Genomic DNA, 16,981 nt, shown 5'->3' with positions numbered 1-16,981 from the left:
AAGAAAGTTGTGGAATTTTAAGTTATAATTTCATGGAACAGTGACATGTACAACATTAAAGATGAAGTTGAGTTCTGGTCATGCGATTGCATTGTGAAAGAAACGGTGTGGAACCGACCAGAAAAGGTTGATCATCTAGCATATAATAATTTGTGTGTATTGCAAGGTTCTGGAATCATCAAAATGATAAGAAATTTGGCCAAGTCTTGGTAAAGTTACAAACACTGTACACAGAAAGATGTATATGGGACTACACGAACACGTGGCGTAAAAAGCCTTATCCCGATCTTTACGATGTTACATGCGTATTTAGAATATGAAGGAATTTGAAGAGCCATGCTTTTCAGGGAACATGTCGTATCTGATGTTCTTCTACACTTGCATAATAAGAATGAGTAATGCTCACAAATTATTTTTCACCTCTTCCCAGAACTCATCTTTCACTTTAACTATTCCCAATATTATGACCAGTATTTTGTTTATAAAGTTTAAAGAGAAGGTCGAGTTCTGGGAAGAGGTGAAAAATAATTTGTGAGCGTTATTGTTAGTTTGTTACTATGCAAGGGTGGAAGAACATCAGATAAAACATGTTCACTGAGAAGCATAGCCCTTCAAATGCTTTCATATTTTAAATATGGCATGTAACATCGTAAAAATCGGGACGGATTTTACGCCACGTGTTTGTGTAGTCCCATATATCCTTCTGTGTATAGTGCTTATAACTTTACCAAGACTTGGCCAAATTTCTTACCATTTTGATGATTCCAGAACCTTGCAATACACACGAATACTGGTATATGCTAGATGATCAACCTTTTCTGATCGATTTCACAACGCTTTTTTCACAATCCAATCGCACGACCGGAACTCAAACTTTATCTTCAAGCGTTTCCGTTTTTGGACACACCTGTATAAAAATTGTTCCTTTATACATGAATTTTAACATTTTCCATGACTCATGAGGATTCAAGTCACGTTTCACAATCCCAGAGTAGAAAGTAATATTTATGTTAGGGAAATAAAGAAAAGCGATGGGATGACATCAATTCTCAAATTTGCAAGCAGTCCTTGTGATATAGGCCTACATACATGTATCACTTTCATGGCATTGCCGGTATGCAAAACATTCCAATTTTTTTGTCCCATTTTGATGAAACGTTCATTTTTTCTGTGTTTATTCAATTTAACATGCAAATGGGCCAGACTTCTCCATAAACTTATTCTTCGTAATAGTTTTCACAACATGCACTTAAGAACTCATGACAATTTTCTTCCGTGATATGTTAATTTGCATAAGTGGGATCTCGTTATAAATTACTCTTGCAACAAACTCTCATACCCAGTTCTTCGTACATTCATTTTTTTCTCACGTGACCCCTGACTAATGGTAAAGGTCTCGATATAACACAATTACCTCGGTCCCATTGTACATGTATCACTGCCCCCCCCCCCAACATATTTTGTACATACAAGCCACACAACTGAATCCACAAAACTGGTAAGAAATGCCATACAACCAGGGTTCTCTCTAGTAAATGTACAAAACATTGGGTGCTCAAACTCAATATGGGGGACTTACTTTAGGACCTAGAAAAAAAATGGGATGGAAAATTAAAGGGATAGTGTCGATTCATAATTTTGATCCAAATAAATGTCTATTGTCCTCCAAAATCCTTCCCCCTGGAGTTGAAAAGGTCACTCGACTATAAGCAATTATCAGCCGAGTGAGAACCCTCATTATATAACATTCGCTCCTACACGCTCCTTCCAATCTTCTCCATCTTAATATCCTTGCATACCATACCAGACTGGCACACCTACAAAATGAGAGAATAGAGGTGGTTTTGAAACGTAATGGAAAAGATTTATTACAGGCTGATACACCAGAACAGTTTTTGAGTGAATAATGTACTAGTATGTAATAAAAACAACCACAACGGGCACTGCAATCTAGCATAGTAGATGAATTTGTTGAAGAATACATCGTGATCTGTATTTTCAGATGGAATGTTGGAGCTAAAGATATCAGGAAAGCGTTTGTATAGCAGGTGAGTCCCAGTCCATCAATCTTTCAAATCCAGAGCAGCGTAGACGAGGTCGTCAACAGCTTTCATTACAAGAACCAGTTGACTTCAAGGACGCAGCAAAAGACATCCGGATTGATCAGATGGGACCTTGAGGTGAACCTGCATGATGCACTTGGTGATGTACAGAGGATAGACTCTTCTGGGATGTCCAAATGATACATGTAGGAGAAGCAGATTGGGTAGAACGTCTGAAGTTCTTGTTCCACAGCAAGAGTGCGATGCCCGTAAGAGAGTGGATGTTTCCGGTGGCAGTCTACTTGGATCTGGCACGCATCTTTCTCCTCTTACGCTTCAGGCTGATGGGAAAACAAACCCAAGAAAAAAATGTCAAATGGGCTGGTCATGAATGATTTTTGACTCACAACGACATACATCCAATTTATCGGTAATTTAAGTTGAATTATGCCTTGCCGCTTGGTTTAAGCTAAATAAGTTTGCACCCCTCAACAACTTTGTTACTCAGGGGTGAAAGTGAGCATTAAAAAAAAAAATTCTTTTGTTTTCCCCCTCAGCCACGCCCCCCTCAAGTAAAAAAAATGAAGAGGATTCGCAGGGAATTTTTTTTTTTAAATCGGGAAGGAAAAAAAAAATTTGGGGAAACCGATTTAAATCCGGTTTTTATCAGGCCTGGTTACTACACAGTACGGTAGATATCAAGTGAAAAGGGCCCTTTTTTCAAGACAACTATGAAGGCTTTTGTTTCCTTCGTTGCATGACAGTGACCAGGGCCTCGTTGCACAAAACTTACCATTGATAGCAACTTTGCGATCAATGGTAACTACCATGGAAACCTTGATTTTGATTGGCTGTTTGGCCCGTTACCATGGTGGTCGGCATTGATGGCAACGTTACTACCAATGGTAAGTTTTATGTAACGCCCGGAATTTTTTTTTAGAAACATCACTAACACTGTACCTTACACACAATAAACACGAGCAATGTAACTTACCGTCGCATACGTTTCTTGCGCCACTGTTGAATAGAAGATGATCCATGAAGAGCAAGAAAAAAAGAAAGGGAAATAACACAAAAAGGGTTAGCATGAATTCTGTTTCTACAAATTGCACCATACAATGTGTGAAAACTTCCCACGTGGGGCTGTATACAATGTCATGTTTTTAAAATCAGTAGGGGCGCTGGTCCGAGCATAAGGATCGTCTGCATTTACGAGGATTGTCTTCGTAAAAAACAAGCATCGTCCGCATTTTAGCGGACGATTCTCATTTACGATTCGCGCATTGGTGATGCGAAAAACGGATTCCGAAATGAAAATCCTTGATGCTTTTCACAGACATTCACCTTATGAATGATTAAAATCCTCAGGAAGACGGACGCCGCAAACCATTTTGGGGGTATTTTACGCAGAATCCGTTTTTAGCATTGCCAGCAAGCGGGAACCCTACATCCGCGGAGTGCCGAAGAAAAAAACAGAAAACCCTTTTTTTTCATGTTTTTTAGTTGTCCGCGTTTAAGTGGACGTGGTTCATTCTCGGAACAGCCGCCAGCGCCCCTAACGATGATAGAAATCACATGTCAAGTCGCCGTTTCGCTTAACTTTTCTTTCATTTACAAGGACAAAATTACATTTCATCATGATAAAGAAGGGATAACTTTAACAAACACGGGTGGTTTATAACATTGCATGGTTCATGTTTGGGAATGGGCCGCATCCCAATCGTGGCAAGCTTCTTCAAAGTTCAACCCCATTTCTGACCGCCCACTCGTTTGGCTGCAAAGCTTGAGCAGAATGCAATTTTTTGTGAACTTAATAAGTTTTAACTGGTGCAGTTCTGCTTTAAAACTTCTAACCCAAAAATCTGTGCTGCTCAGTGCTGCCAGCATGGCATGCATGACGACTTTGGAAGTAGGGTGTCTGATCGCGCACCCGATGTTGTGTGCTAAAATTCTTCCCATAGAGATTACACGCATCCCTATGCAGCCTACGTGCATTGCGCGACCATGCAAAAAAAGTCAATTTTTTTTTTCAAATCGAGATTCAACCTTTATCAGTTGTGATCCTGAAGGTGATAATCAATGAATGAGGTGTCATATGAAAGAGCAGGTGAATTCCAATATTTCCAAAGGGGCGTAGCCCCCGAAATTCTAAAAATATCTTGGTCAAAACAGCAATTTAAACATTGTGTCCTGGCTAACTCTGAGGTTTGTCACTTTTGAGATATGACGCCCCGATCGATAAGTAGTCCCAGTCCTAAGGAACAATTCTATGTGATTATATTTTCGCTAGCCCCCAGGGATCACAACTGATAACAGTTTAAAAATACCCTTCTCGCTATTTGGTGGATCAGCTAATTAGGGGGCGTGCGCTCCGCTCAGTCCAAACCATGGTTACATCGCGTAACATCTCCGCGCACGAACGAAACCCCAAATTCAAGTGACTGAAATTATGGTTGGAAATTCCCTCGATAAACCCGGAAGTGAATACACGTTATAGTCAATGGCAATATCGCGGAGACAACGTGCGTTGTCTCCGCGATATTGCCATTGACTATAACGTGTATTCACTTCCGGGTTTATTGTGCGACGAACGCCAACCATACTAGTCGATCGCACATGTCGCGGAGACAGCGTAGCTCAAGCTGCAAGTCGCGGATTGGCTTAGCAGCATGCGTACGATATGCATACGCTTGCATATCGCGCGATACAGCTGTTTGGCTAAATTTAGCAAAACAACATCACTCTGCGTGGACGTCTTTTTCGACGATTTTGACCAAAATGATATGAATATACCAGCGTGTTGGAGGGGCTGTAACTTTTGATAGAAACATCGGTGAGACTTGAAATTTGAAATGTATTATTCTGATAACATTTTTTATTCAAATATCAAACAAAAATGGTGAAAAACGATCCCAAATTGAAAATTGAAAAATCGTTCAGACACCCTATTGGAAGGCAACTTGAACTTTTGAAGTTGAGCTTTGAAGTGAGAACAAAAATGCAAGAAGCCAAAATTGTGCTCATTATTACCACATTATATGTTTAATACAGAGTTTGGAGGTTGTTGCCAAGGCAAGGTCAAACTCGTAGTAGCCATTTATTCCATCTTCATTTTGTCACACGTCATTCACTCTGGTCACATGGCATGCAATGCAAACATGCCTGAAAATTTATCCCAAGCAATCTACTATCTTGTTAGCCAATATCATTTTTAGGACCCAAACATGCAATAAGAATTCGAGACATCAATTTCATGTTTCTAATTCGGCTAGACATCAAGGGATACTAACATTAACAACATGAACAAACGTCATCAACTCAAGTTGAACCGAAGATCATATTCACATTCAATCGACACACACATCACGCAGTTCAAGAAGCAACTATTTACGAACATTTTAAAAGCTTTAAAATAAATCTCACCTTATCCCTCATCCTACAATTCTATCTATTAAAACTTATAAAATAGATTTGTGAAGTTTCAGATGCCGATGATCCTTCGAAATGAAGGATTTAAACAGATTTGGGAAGCACCGCTGGTTGAGTACGTCAACAGCAAACGGCGCCTGGATAAAGAGAGAGAGTTGGTTGAGTTGCCGTTCAATAAATAATCATAAATTACCACTTCTAACCGTTCATATTGAAAATATTTTAACCCTTTTTTGTATATCAATTCATATTTTTAATCACTAAAATATTTTTATATATGGTTTAAATGACTTCTGTGTTTCTTAAAATATTTTTATAAAACCCCTCCGTCAATGGAGAATTACAATCATTAAAAATCAAAATGGCGGAACCCATGGAGGAATTCGAGCAAGAGCTACCTGGCGAAAAACCTGCTAATACATCCACGGACAATGGGGAATCTACAGATCAACAGTCCATGGATAGTCAGACCTTATCAGCAGTTTTGCAGTTTTTGAGAAAAAACAATTTGAAAGTGAGTGCAGTCGTTTTTATTTGTTACAAAAGTCTAGTCTACCAGAAGTGGCAGACCCATGCGTTAACATTTGTGTTAGAGTGTCTGATCACGTATCCAATGTTGTGTGCTAAAAGTCCTTCCCATAGAGATTGCACGTATCCCTATGCAGTCTACGTGCATTGCGCGACCATGCAAAATTGGTCAAAGATTTTATGAACAAGTTGAAATTCAAACCTTTATTCCTCGTGATCCTGAAACTGAAAGTGAAGGTGTCACATGAAAGAGCAGGTTTTTCTGCGCTTGTTCAGAAACCTATCCAAAATTTGACTTGTAACTCCGGCGTGGAGATAGTGAAGTAAATAGACCTAGATCTATATCTAGTCTATTCATTAAATGTCCAAATAAAGATCATGGGTTAAAAGTCATTATGTTTATTACCTGTTTTGTGTCAATTTTCTTGTTATTTTTTGGAGTATTTTTCCTAACGAAGACTTATAATATGCACTTTCTCACGGGATTCACAGCAAACTGCAGCACAATACAATTGCATACCGTATGGACGGTGGAGTGTGGGCGCGCATCACTCCAGCAAAGCATAGAGAGTCAATGCTAATGCTTATTGACCTCTAGCACTGCATGCATGCTGTGAGGCGGGTATTACCTATACACAAATATACACACCACACATTATTGCATAGACTCTACAGTCTACACAGTCGTGTCGATGCAGCTGTAAGCAAAGTTTGACACTAGACTTACAATTGGAATTTTTAAATTATTCTTTTTAGCATCAGTAAGTTAAAAAAAATGTATTTTACTGCTATTTAGGTGTCATCAATTGTCACTAAAGTACCAATTTTGAGTGAAATCAGTTGAGTTTTGTACAGTGGTGTTTGAAATGTTGAGAATCAAAAGCACAGCTTTTACTACACAGCCAGGATAGTGATGCTCCTATGTGTGGGCGTGCATGCATGTTCAGTTAGTTTGTTCAATTTTTACTTCCATTTTCACAATGAATGTTCACAGGGTACTGAAGAGTTACTGAGAAAGGAAGCCAACATCCAAGAGAACCCAGAGAATGCATCCAATACTGATCAGGATGTATCATCTGTCCTCTCAGCATATACAAGGTACATCCAGGATGAAATTTGTCTTCTACATTCTTCTTCATTGTATTCCAGTTGTTATCTATTTCAATCCTCAACTTCTTATCCCCCTCCCCTCCATAGTTTGTTGTTTTTATTCTTTCTTTTCATTGAATGTCCTTCCTTTCTCCTCTTTTGCATTGATTTCAAAGTTACAAAAGGATGAAACTTCTTGTTGATTTCAACATTTTCATGTAAAACAATAAATCCGTGCCCCCTGCCCACTTTATTTTTTCAGATTTGTGAAAATCTGGAGTCCTCCACATGACCTGGCAGTTAAGTCCTCTCAGTTTCTCAATGCCATGATAGTATTGATATAAGGATATGTCTTTATGCAAACATAAATTTGCGCTTCTCAGTTAACAAGTTTGATCATGATTAAAATTCAAGTGCATTTTTGACATCCCCTTTCCAGTGAAGGAGACCCGTTGCTCTATGAAGGTCAATATAGAAATCTGATGTCCTTCATCGGATCATCTCTCGATGCTACTAAGGTGAGATTGGTTTGTGTGGACAGGTGAATCTTGTTGTGTAAGCACTTGGCTAGACTTCAAACTACCAAGCCTGTGATGAATGGGCAATCAATTTTATCTCTGTACAAAATATTCATGCAGTCCATGTAGAAATATTACTGACTAAGTGATCACTAATGGAAGAGAAAATTTTGTTTGTTTACAGTCGTTGTGTTTTCTACATATCCTCTCACTACCGAACACTGAGCATCATAGATAATTTTAGCAATGCATATTTTATGAAATATGCAAATTGTATTACATATTAAAAGTCACGCAATTATTTCACAATCATTCTTAAGACGCTAATTGACTATCTTCATATAATGAAATTACTTATTATTGCTAGAGTAATGGCTCACAGCATTCTTGAATGATATCTGTATGTTGTTCCCCGATGATATATGATTGGGTATTTATTTCATCTTTTTGTTTATGCAGTGTGAACTTGCCCAGATCCTGTACCCGGTGTTTGTTCACATGTACCTGGAGCTGGTATATAATGATCATGATAACCAAGGTATGACAGTATTCATATCGTATTTATCTACAGTGTTATGTCAGATGTATACATCTTGCTCAAAGGCAGGACAATATGAAACAATTTCATGGGCTACTTTTAAGCCACACTGTCGTTTTATTGTATCCATTCATTGTAAAGTGATAAACAAGCTTCATTCGTGATTGTTTGTGATTAATTGATCGATTGATTGATTTGCTTGACTGATTGGTGTCTTTTCACCATCTTTGTTAAGTATTCTCTGTGTTTTTCTTTCTTGCTCAGGGTTTTCATAATAATGATGCAACATTTAGATTGTGTTTTGATTGATGTCAGGTTTTATCAAAGGCAAAGCACTGTCAATCTTTAGTTTCATTTGATTCGAATGGTATTACTCATGAACAATGCCATTCATCTCTTAACTTTTCCTGCAAATGTCAATAAATGGGCTTTAGAATATTTCTTTTCTTGTCTTTGTAGCTGTAGCATTCTTCAGTGGGTTCAGTGATGAACAAGAGAGCTACCATGAAGAAGATCTGATCAAACTCTCAGCTGTCACCAAGAAATGTCATATGAGACATAGTGAACTTATGATGAACTTCAGGTAATAACAAGTTGTGTATCTCTCTTGTACACGGTGCTTGTAATCAAGCATGGTTATACCTGTAGTGTTCATAAGTGCATGTCAGATTCATTTGCATAATCTTTTCTAAAAAATGACTGGCGGATTCTGATACAACCATTAGATTGTCAAACATGTTAGTTCTCGCCTCACAATCTATATTATACAGTCATTAGAATATGACCAAATATGATTGAATTCATTGTGTTTAATACAGTGTGTTATCTGGGCACAGATATAGTTAAATAGCTATATCTAATAGTAATACCTTAAATGTTTCCTTTGCAGAACGAGTAAATATGTGATTCGCATGTCCAGAGATTCCTACAGTGCACTGAAGCGATATCTACAAGACAAACAGAACAACACAGTACTAAACATTCTAGAAGAACATCTATACATTGATGGTGAGTTTCCTGAAGGCAATACTAAATCAATTGTCCAAATTGTTTGTGTAATCATGATATAAGTGATCAATTTTACACTTAAAAATTACCAGTATGCATTTGAAACTTAATCAAAATTCAACCCATTTTGAATATCTTATTATAATTCAAAGACAGTACCAGTAAAAGGGATGTGTTTGATTACAAAGTTCAGTTAATCAACAGACTGCCCAATGTGATTTTAGTACAGCAACGACTGGCTGTTCAAAGGATTAGGTAGTTGAGATTAATGAAATATTAAAAGCATGAACACAAATTGATCATATTATTTTCATCATAAGTCCAGATTTGAGTGCAACGATATATGTGTTTATGTTTCAGTATTTGATGGAGTACCTAGGAATAAGCAGCAGATTGATTCTAAGGCTGGGAGTATTGTTGGAGAAGCAAAGAGAGAAGGTGAACCTTGGATCTATCTTGAAGCATTTATTTCTGATTTACCATCATAATGTTCAAGGAGAGATAGTAGTCAAGTCTGTTAGTACCTAAGGGACAGAAGATGAATTATGAATACAGGGGTTTTAGTTTGATTCCAAATGGCAGTATCCTTAAATGAATATGACATTGTTTAACATTTCAGAAATCAAATGGAAATGTATAAACAGCAAAGTACCTCAACAATTATTTGATAATCACATATTTACAATGTATATGCATGTATATATAAACCCCATTTATAGATGGGTATGATTAAAGGGAGGTGGTGTCTTTATTGGGCAAGTCCTAGCTAATTTGTCTCAAATGTTACTGACCACATCTAGTTATTTTGATAGCCCTACCAGACCATTATATGAGATGAAATGCATTTTAGGTAAATAATTCCTCAAAACTTGGTTGCATATGGCACCAGATGACCAAGACACCATATTGGCTTTATGAAAGGATTGTTACAAACTTGTGCTCATTTTTTATTACCTGCTTGTTTTTCACCCAGCCAATAAAGGAAAGATCTACTATGGTCTCCTCAAGGAGCCTGATATTAACATCCAGATTGATGAAGATGATGAAGGAGGAGAAGGAGAAGATAAACCTAAGGTAAATGTAGTCACCATTCATTCATAATTATATAGTTGGATGTCTCAAAGTTGAAATGCGTCATTGTTCGAAATATAAGAAATAAAACATCAGGCTATGGTATCAATCTATTCCATTAAACAATATTTGAATGAAGAAGATTACAAAGAGCCTCTGAAAATACTATCAAGTGTGCTTATACAAATGAATAATGAATGAAAACAAGTAGAATTCCTCCACCTTGTGTTAATAAAACATGCATAAATATGACTCCCCCCCCCAAAAAAAAAAAATAATAATAATAATAAATGAAAACAAGTGAAATTCAAATAGTGTGAACTGAAAATTAACTCGCATATGAACACTTGTTTGTGACTCACTTCCATGCAAACGTTGAAAGTTATTTATAAGTTTGTGCTTTGTTTGCAGATGAATGATTTCCTTCTTCTTTCCCCTTCTAATAATAGAAAAAGAAGCCAAAGAAGGATCCCCTTGCATCCAAGAAGAACAAGCCTGATCCTAATGCTCCTCCTCAGACCAGAATACCGCTCCCAGAATTGTGAGTATTACATGGAATGTTTTTATCAAAAGCTTGTGTAATATTTAGAGAAGGTGGATGAGGTTTAAAACATAAGAAAGGTATGTATTATTTTACAACAAATGTAACAGGTTCTGTTTTGGGCAGGGTATCTGATAGTACATATTGTATTATGATCTTTATTTAGTCTGAACTTTGCAGTCATTGAATCAAAATATAGGAATATTGTCCAAGGCTCCTAGCAGTAATCATGTAGAATTTATTTTTTATTTTTAAGAAACTTATTTCAAGTGTGTTCAACTGGTTAAGCAAAGCTATCTTTATTTCAAGAGGATGACTGAATATGAATGCCGATTTAACTTTTGCAGGAAAGATGCGGATAAACTAGAGCGTTTGAACGCACAGAGGGAGCTCTCCAAACGAGTCCATCTTGGGACAGATAACTTGCCATCTATCTGCTTCTATACATTCCTCAATGCTGCACAAAGGTTTGTGAAAAGCACTACTTCCTGATGCTTCGAGATTCTGTACAGTCTCTTATTGCATGGTCTTACGTGTATGTCATATTAGTGTAAGGTTATAATTTTTACTAATGACTGGATTTGATTTGGGACTTTTGACTAGAGAGCTATCCATGATTTTGGAAATAGATGCATGTGTAAATACGTCCTTCAGACCATAATAATCACTTTTTTAAAGGCTTTGAAATGCATTACCTATCATTATATTTACAATGTTGTTATGATTTTCCTACTTTCATGGTGGTTTCTAGTGTTCAATATCAAAACTCAGATAGACTCAGATAGTCCAGATTCACCAACCTGACTTACATGCCCATAAATATACATATCCATAACAGCCACAGTGGCCTTACTAATGTTAAATTACACTCAGTCTTTGATTTCCTGAATGCACATGCATGAGGCAAATACTTGATGTATTTATTTCATGTAATGTGACCCTTTGGCCAAATCTGAAAAACATCTAAATAACATTTTAATGAAAATTGACAGGTTATTATTCAGTAACTAAACCCCAAGTGCAGCTACACAAGTCTTTTTTTTCTTCATCATTTGAACCGTTCACAGTCGGCTGATCTCAGTAGATGTAAGCAATGACTCTGGCCTGCTTGCAGCAGGTTTCTCAGACTCTAACATCAAGGTATGGACATTAACACCTCAGAAGCTAAGGAAAGTCAAACAAGCTGGAGCCTTGAAAGAGATTGATGCCGAGGCTGATGATGTTCTGGAGAGAATCATGGATGACAGGTACATAGTTTACTGCAGTGAAACCTGTTTATAAAGACCGCTCAAGGGAGACTTGAAAAAGGGTCTTTAAAGGCAGGTGGTCTTTATGTACAAGTTCATTTACTAAGGGTGGTCTTTCTATACAGGTGGTCACTAAAGCGGGTTTGACTAACAGCATCTTTGTATGAAATAGTTGAAGATGTAAAGAAGGATGAAGGTCAATTGAAAATTTTATAGGGGTAGATGAATAGTGAGATGAAATTCTTAATGCTTAACCAATGATAAGGAAAAACAATGTTGGCTATGAAAATAATTTTTTTTTTTTACAAAGCTTACTATGTTTAGAATGACACCTCATGCATTTTAAAGTAAATTGCTCAAGGTGAATCATTTGTTACCAAATAGTTTGTCCTAGTATAGTACATTCTTATAACTTGTAGAAACATCTGAATGATTGTGTCAAACGAACAATATTACAATAAAGAAACATAGAAATTGAACTTTTTTTATAAATATTCGCAGAATGCATGCTGGAGTTATCCCACCCATGTGACTGTTGACAAATTTTTACATTTAGTAGAAGCAATGTTTCTGAAGTAAGACAGGTTTATGATAAAACACATGGAATAGTTGTAATTCTAAAGCAGTAGCAAGTAGCACATTCAAGGCTCTTATTCATCAGGTTCAGTGCTCATATTGCATATACGAAAAATATACCAATTTAACAAATAGTGAAATTACTTGAAGAGAACATTTGAAGATTTCAATACATTAAAGGGATTGGGTATCTTTGTTTCAGATTCTGAAACAAAATCCTGGATTTAGCTCATGCTGCAATCATGATTATAAACATTTAGGTCAGTCAGGAACTCTTGTCTGATTATCAAGATATTTATGATTGGAAATCGAAATTTCAAAAACCATTTTCCTAGCGGTTTTTATAACACTATAGTATATTAAAGAAAATGATATGGTAAAACCGGTCACTCAAAGATTTTTAATTTTTGAGGCACTTCATGATCATTTTGAAGTGCAATTTTTTTATAGGGCTTCAATATTACTTAAACATATAGGGCCATACATCTCAGATTTAACATTGATAAACGATGCCTTTAACTATCATTCTCCAGTACTGCCACAGACCAGAGAATCCTACTAGGACACAGTGGACCTGTGTATTCCACCAGCTTCAGCCCTGATAGGAAGTTTCTCCTCTCCTCATCTGAAGACAGTACGATCAAGCTATGGAGCATGCATACCTACTCCAGTCTGGTGGCGTACAGGGGGCATAACTTCCCCGTCTGGGACGTGCAGTTTGGGTAAGATGTCTATTTTGGTACATCTGCAGTCGTAGAAACATGGAAATGTTGATCTTTATAGGTTTCATGATGGAATATACATTTGCTTGATTATTAGAAATGCCATAATAATAGTGAACATTTTTAATGCGCCATGTCTGTCAAAAATGACACTGCTCGCGCAGTTGTGTGAAGATTGTGGTCATACCAAGTGATTTGAGAAAGAAAGTAATATCCTGTGAGGGGAGGTATAGTTCTTAAATTAACTGCAGAATACTATTAGTAGGATAGAGAGAATAAATGAGATAAAGGAATTATGGAAGGAGGAGAAAGTACTCTTATGTATTGATGGTTTGGGGTATTTTCATCCCTGCTTGGTTGTCCCTTCTAACCTTGAAAATTAATTATGTGTCCCTCATTGAGGCTTAGATGTTTAAATATTTAAGCTTGATTACCTTGATTAAGCTTTGTGTAAAGAGTTGTCTCAAGTAGAAGAAAATAATAGGCAGGGGAGTACATTCTAAGCCCCTATTCTGTGTTCTATCTTCAAGTAGCCAATATGGGCCCTTCATAACAGAGACAAAGACCAGGATGTGTATACCTCTAATACCTTTAGTACTTTAATAGACTATTTCTACCCCTATAGAAAGTTATTCTCAAGGATAATAAGTGTCATTTAACAAAGCAAGGATTAAAATGGGTGAGAGACTGAGAGTAACAGTGAAGATACCGAGATATTTATCCCTTTATTGGGGATGAACAAAATATCCAAAAGTGATTCTGAGAGGTGTAGCTCTGATTATAGCATGTATCAACCAGTAATGAGTCAACCAAATGTATGTAGATGTTGCATGATACAATGAGCACTGTTTTTGCAAACTATACAGTTGTAGCTTTTGCCAATCCTGTAAAGAACATTATGATAATCACTTAATCTTAACCCATCATACATAATAGTAGTAAAAATTCAAGGTTTTTGATAAGGTGAATTTGTAGATGTTCTTTAACTTGGCCAATTGACAAATATATATTTTGAATGATTTATGTAGACAAAACTTTATTTGCACCCTAATTATCATCCTGTTATTGCATTTTAACTTGTTTTTTAATCACATTAGTGTTTAAAACTTGTTTCTTGTCATCCTTGTTATGATTTCCCCATTCTATATCCTTTATGATTTGCAGACCATTTGGTCATTACTTTGCATCAGCCAGCAAGGATAGGACAGCCAGACTGTGGGCCACTGAGTATCATCAACCTCTTAGGATATTTGCTGGACATCTTTCAGATGTTGAGGTGAGTAAAAATTGATTTTATATGAAGGGTCATTTAGAGTAAGGTATTATTCTTGTACACAGGAACCTGGATATATATTTATATTAATAAATAACAACTATAAATTCCCATTGCAAGTGCATTCATATCATGAAAATATTTAATATTGTATATATCTGTAGTAATTTGCAAATCCAATACCTTTTCCCCATACAATGCCGACCACAACTGCAATTCACTATATCTGAAAATTGTATTAACGTCATTTTCCAAAAGGGCTTTGATAAGACCAAATATAAAGTCTATTTTACCTTTTAAATGTTGTTATTTGTTCCTAGTTCCATGTGATATACATGTACATCACACCAAATTACCAAATACTTTGGACTTGTCTTACCATTAGTACTATGTTTTTTTTTTAGCCAACAATTCTGAATTGATTATGCAATGTTTGCAACTGTTTTGAATATTCTTTGAATAGTAATACTAATGAGGTTGTGAAATCTCTCCTTTTATTCATTACAGACTGTGAGGTTTCATCCCAACTCCAACTACATTGCAACTGGTTCTAGTGACAAGACAATCAGACTCTGGGACATGAACAACGGCAAATGTGTTAGAGTCATGACCGGACACAAGGTAAGGGATTCTTACTCTATCAATGTCCTCTATACAATTGGGTTGTTTTTATTAGTCAACTAGAAGGCTTAGGAGTCATCTTTAATTAAAGTTGAAATGAGATTAACAATATCAATATGAAAACATGTCTCTGGGCTACACTTTGAATTCAAAGAACTTCAGGAATCTTTAGTAATCAATGATCATAAACTACTTATGTTGGGTTACATTTGCTGATTTTTTAAGCTGAACAGGTTTATAGAAAATATCATAGATATACAAATTGTATCCTAGCAAAAAAAATATGCCAATTAATGTTCCCTGGTGTTACCAACAATTATGATTTTTTTTCTTCATATTTAAATGATTCAATTCTGAAAGAAATAATTAAATTAACAGTGAATATCAGTAAATGTATGCAAAATGAAAAGTAGAACTTTATGATTAGCAAATGTTCAGTGGCGTAGCCAGAGCTTGATGTTTGGGGGGGCACATACATTTAATTGATCAATGTCCTGGGGAGGGGACTAAGAGGAGGGGTGTCTCCCTTCCCTTTGGAAATGTTTTGCCTATTTAAAAGGGTGAAGATGCAAAATCATGTTTTTTGACATAAATTCACTCTAATGTGGATGTCATTTTATCATAAAAACGGAATTTCAAAATCACGATCAGCTCATTCAAGCATGTATCTCATCTGTACAAATGCACGGCAACTATATTATATGAGTAGGAATTTCTTCCTGACATCTTTTATATAAGCACCACAGTGGTCTGGTGGTACCACGTCATCTCCCATTTTGACAGTGAGTTTCCTTAGCTACCTTTGCCAATATGATGGTATACAGTGATGGAAAAGAAAATACGATCTCACCTGTTCGTATATCTTCGTGTGTCCGCTTAGAAGAGTTGAATCCTTGTTCTCTGTTCCCGCTGCGAAAACTTCTTCAGCACCTCCACTGGATTAGTTTGTAACTCCTTACTTCTTTCACCGGACACATAAATAACTCCAAGATCAGAGAGCCGTTGATTTCTCATTGTACTCCGTAAATAGTTCTTGATATACTTCATTGCAGAGAAACTTCTCTCGCATACAGCCGAAGAAACCGGTAATGTCAAAGCCAACTGGGTCGTTTTCCGCAGATTGGGTAAACTAGCCGAGGGTATCAACTTTTCCATGCTGGAAAAGCTATTTGCATTGTGCCTTCTAGATGAATCGGGGGTGCTGGAGTCCTTCTGTTTATTGCTGATGATTTGTCTGGCCATTGTCATTTCAGCCTTCAGTAGCTGAACGTCCACATCCAGAGAATCTGTGTATAGTTCAACAAAGGGTTCGACGGCAGAGAATTTGAGGAAGTTGACAGAGGAAGGTGTCAGTAGCGCGTCAACACCTTGCATGATTGCAATGTTGGATGCAGAGAAACGCCTGGTCATCTCAGATTTGAATGCATCCAGTATAGGGAGAAAGGTGTTGACACGAAGGTCATCAAGGAACTCAGCACTTGACTCAGCCTCTGATTGACTCCGATGACCAGTTGAAGCCATGAGGAAACTATCATCAAAGGTTCGTTGCTTCCTCCGGCGCTTTGGTTGCGGCACTGTAGGGATGTTGTTGTCCTCACAAATCCGAGTGATATCTTGCACTAAATCAGGCCACCCAGATGCCCGTGTTTCCTCGACAATTGATATCACAGAGTTGATCATGGTCACAGCATTCCCTAAGTTAGCGTCATTGGCTTGCAAGGTCTCACTGAGTGCCTGGGAGTGAGACAGCAATGTCATCAACACTTCCAAGTGAGTGA

At 36.9% G+C, this 16,981-nt stretch overlaps 1 protein-coding gene and 1 long non-coding RNA gene across 2 annotated transcripts in view; one reads left to right on the top strand and one right to left on the bottom strand.

The window, feature by feature from the left end:
- Positions 1 to 1,842: 1,842 nt before the first annotated feature.
- On the bottom strand, positions 1,843 to 5,630 carry LOC575035. Its single transcript, XR_143587.3, has 3 exons — positions 5,466 to 5,630; positions 3,037 to 3,059; positions 1,843 to 2,383 (listed from the first exon to the last, which is right to left on the bottom strand). It is a non-coding gene; the product is annotated as an uncharacterized LOC575035 (long non-coding RNA).
- Positions 5,631 to 5,809: 179 nt separating this feature from the next.
- Positions 5,810 to 16,981, top strand: part of LOC574971 (transcription initiation factor TFIID subunit 5) — a 16,979-nt gene continuing 5,807 nt past the window's right edge. Inside the window, exons 1-14 of the mRNA XM_030974142.1 lie at positions 5,810 to 5,985; positions 6,994 to 7,097; positions 7,528 to 7,606; positions 8,066 to 8,144; positions 8,604 to 8,727; positions 9,034 to 9,152; positions 9,513 to 9,590; positions 10,126 to 10,226; positions 10,673 to 10,764; positions 11,112 to 11,231; positions 11,832 to 12,011; positions 13,121 to 13,309; positions 14,474 to 14,585; positions 15,090 to 15,203. Coding sequence (XP_030830002.1) covers positions 5,833 to 5,985; positions 6,994 to 7,097; positions 7,528 to 7,606; positions 8,066 to 8,144; positions 8,604 to 8,727; positions 9,034 to 9,152; positions 9,513 to 9,590; positions 10,126 to 10,226; positions 10,673 to 10,764; positions 11,112 to 11,231; positions 11,832 to 12,011; positions 13,121 to 13,309; positions 14,474 to 14,585; positions 15,090 to 15,203 — 1,644 coding nt within the window. The 5' untranslated portion in view covers positions 5,810 to 5,832. The remainder of the gene's footprint in view (positions 5,986 to 6,993; positions 7,098 to 7,527; positions 7,607 to 8,065; positions 8,145 to 8,603; positions 8,728 to 9,033; positions 9,153 to 9,512; positions 9,591 to 10,125; positions 10,227 to 10,672; positions 10,765 to 11,111; positions 11,232 to 11,831; positions 12,012 to 13,120; positions 13,310 to 14,473; positions 14,586 to 15,089; positions 15,204 to 16,981) is intronic.

Source organism: Strongylocentrotus purpuratus, unplaced genomic scaffold, assembly GCF_000002235.5.
Source record: "Strongylocentrotus purpuratus isolate Spur 01 unplaced genomic scaffold, Spur_5.0 spur5_scaffold_7, whole genome shotgun sequence".
Taxonomy (NCBI): Eukaryota; Metazoa; Echinodermata; class Echinoidea; order Camarodonta; family Strongylocentrotidae; genus Strongylocentrotus; species Strongylocentrotus purpuratus.
This window is presented reverse-complemented; position numbering and strand designations above follow the sequence as displayed.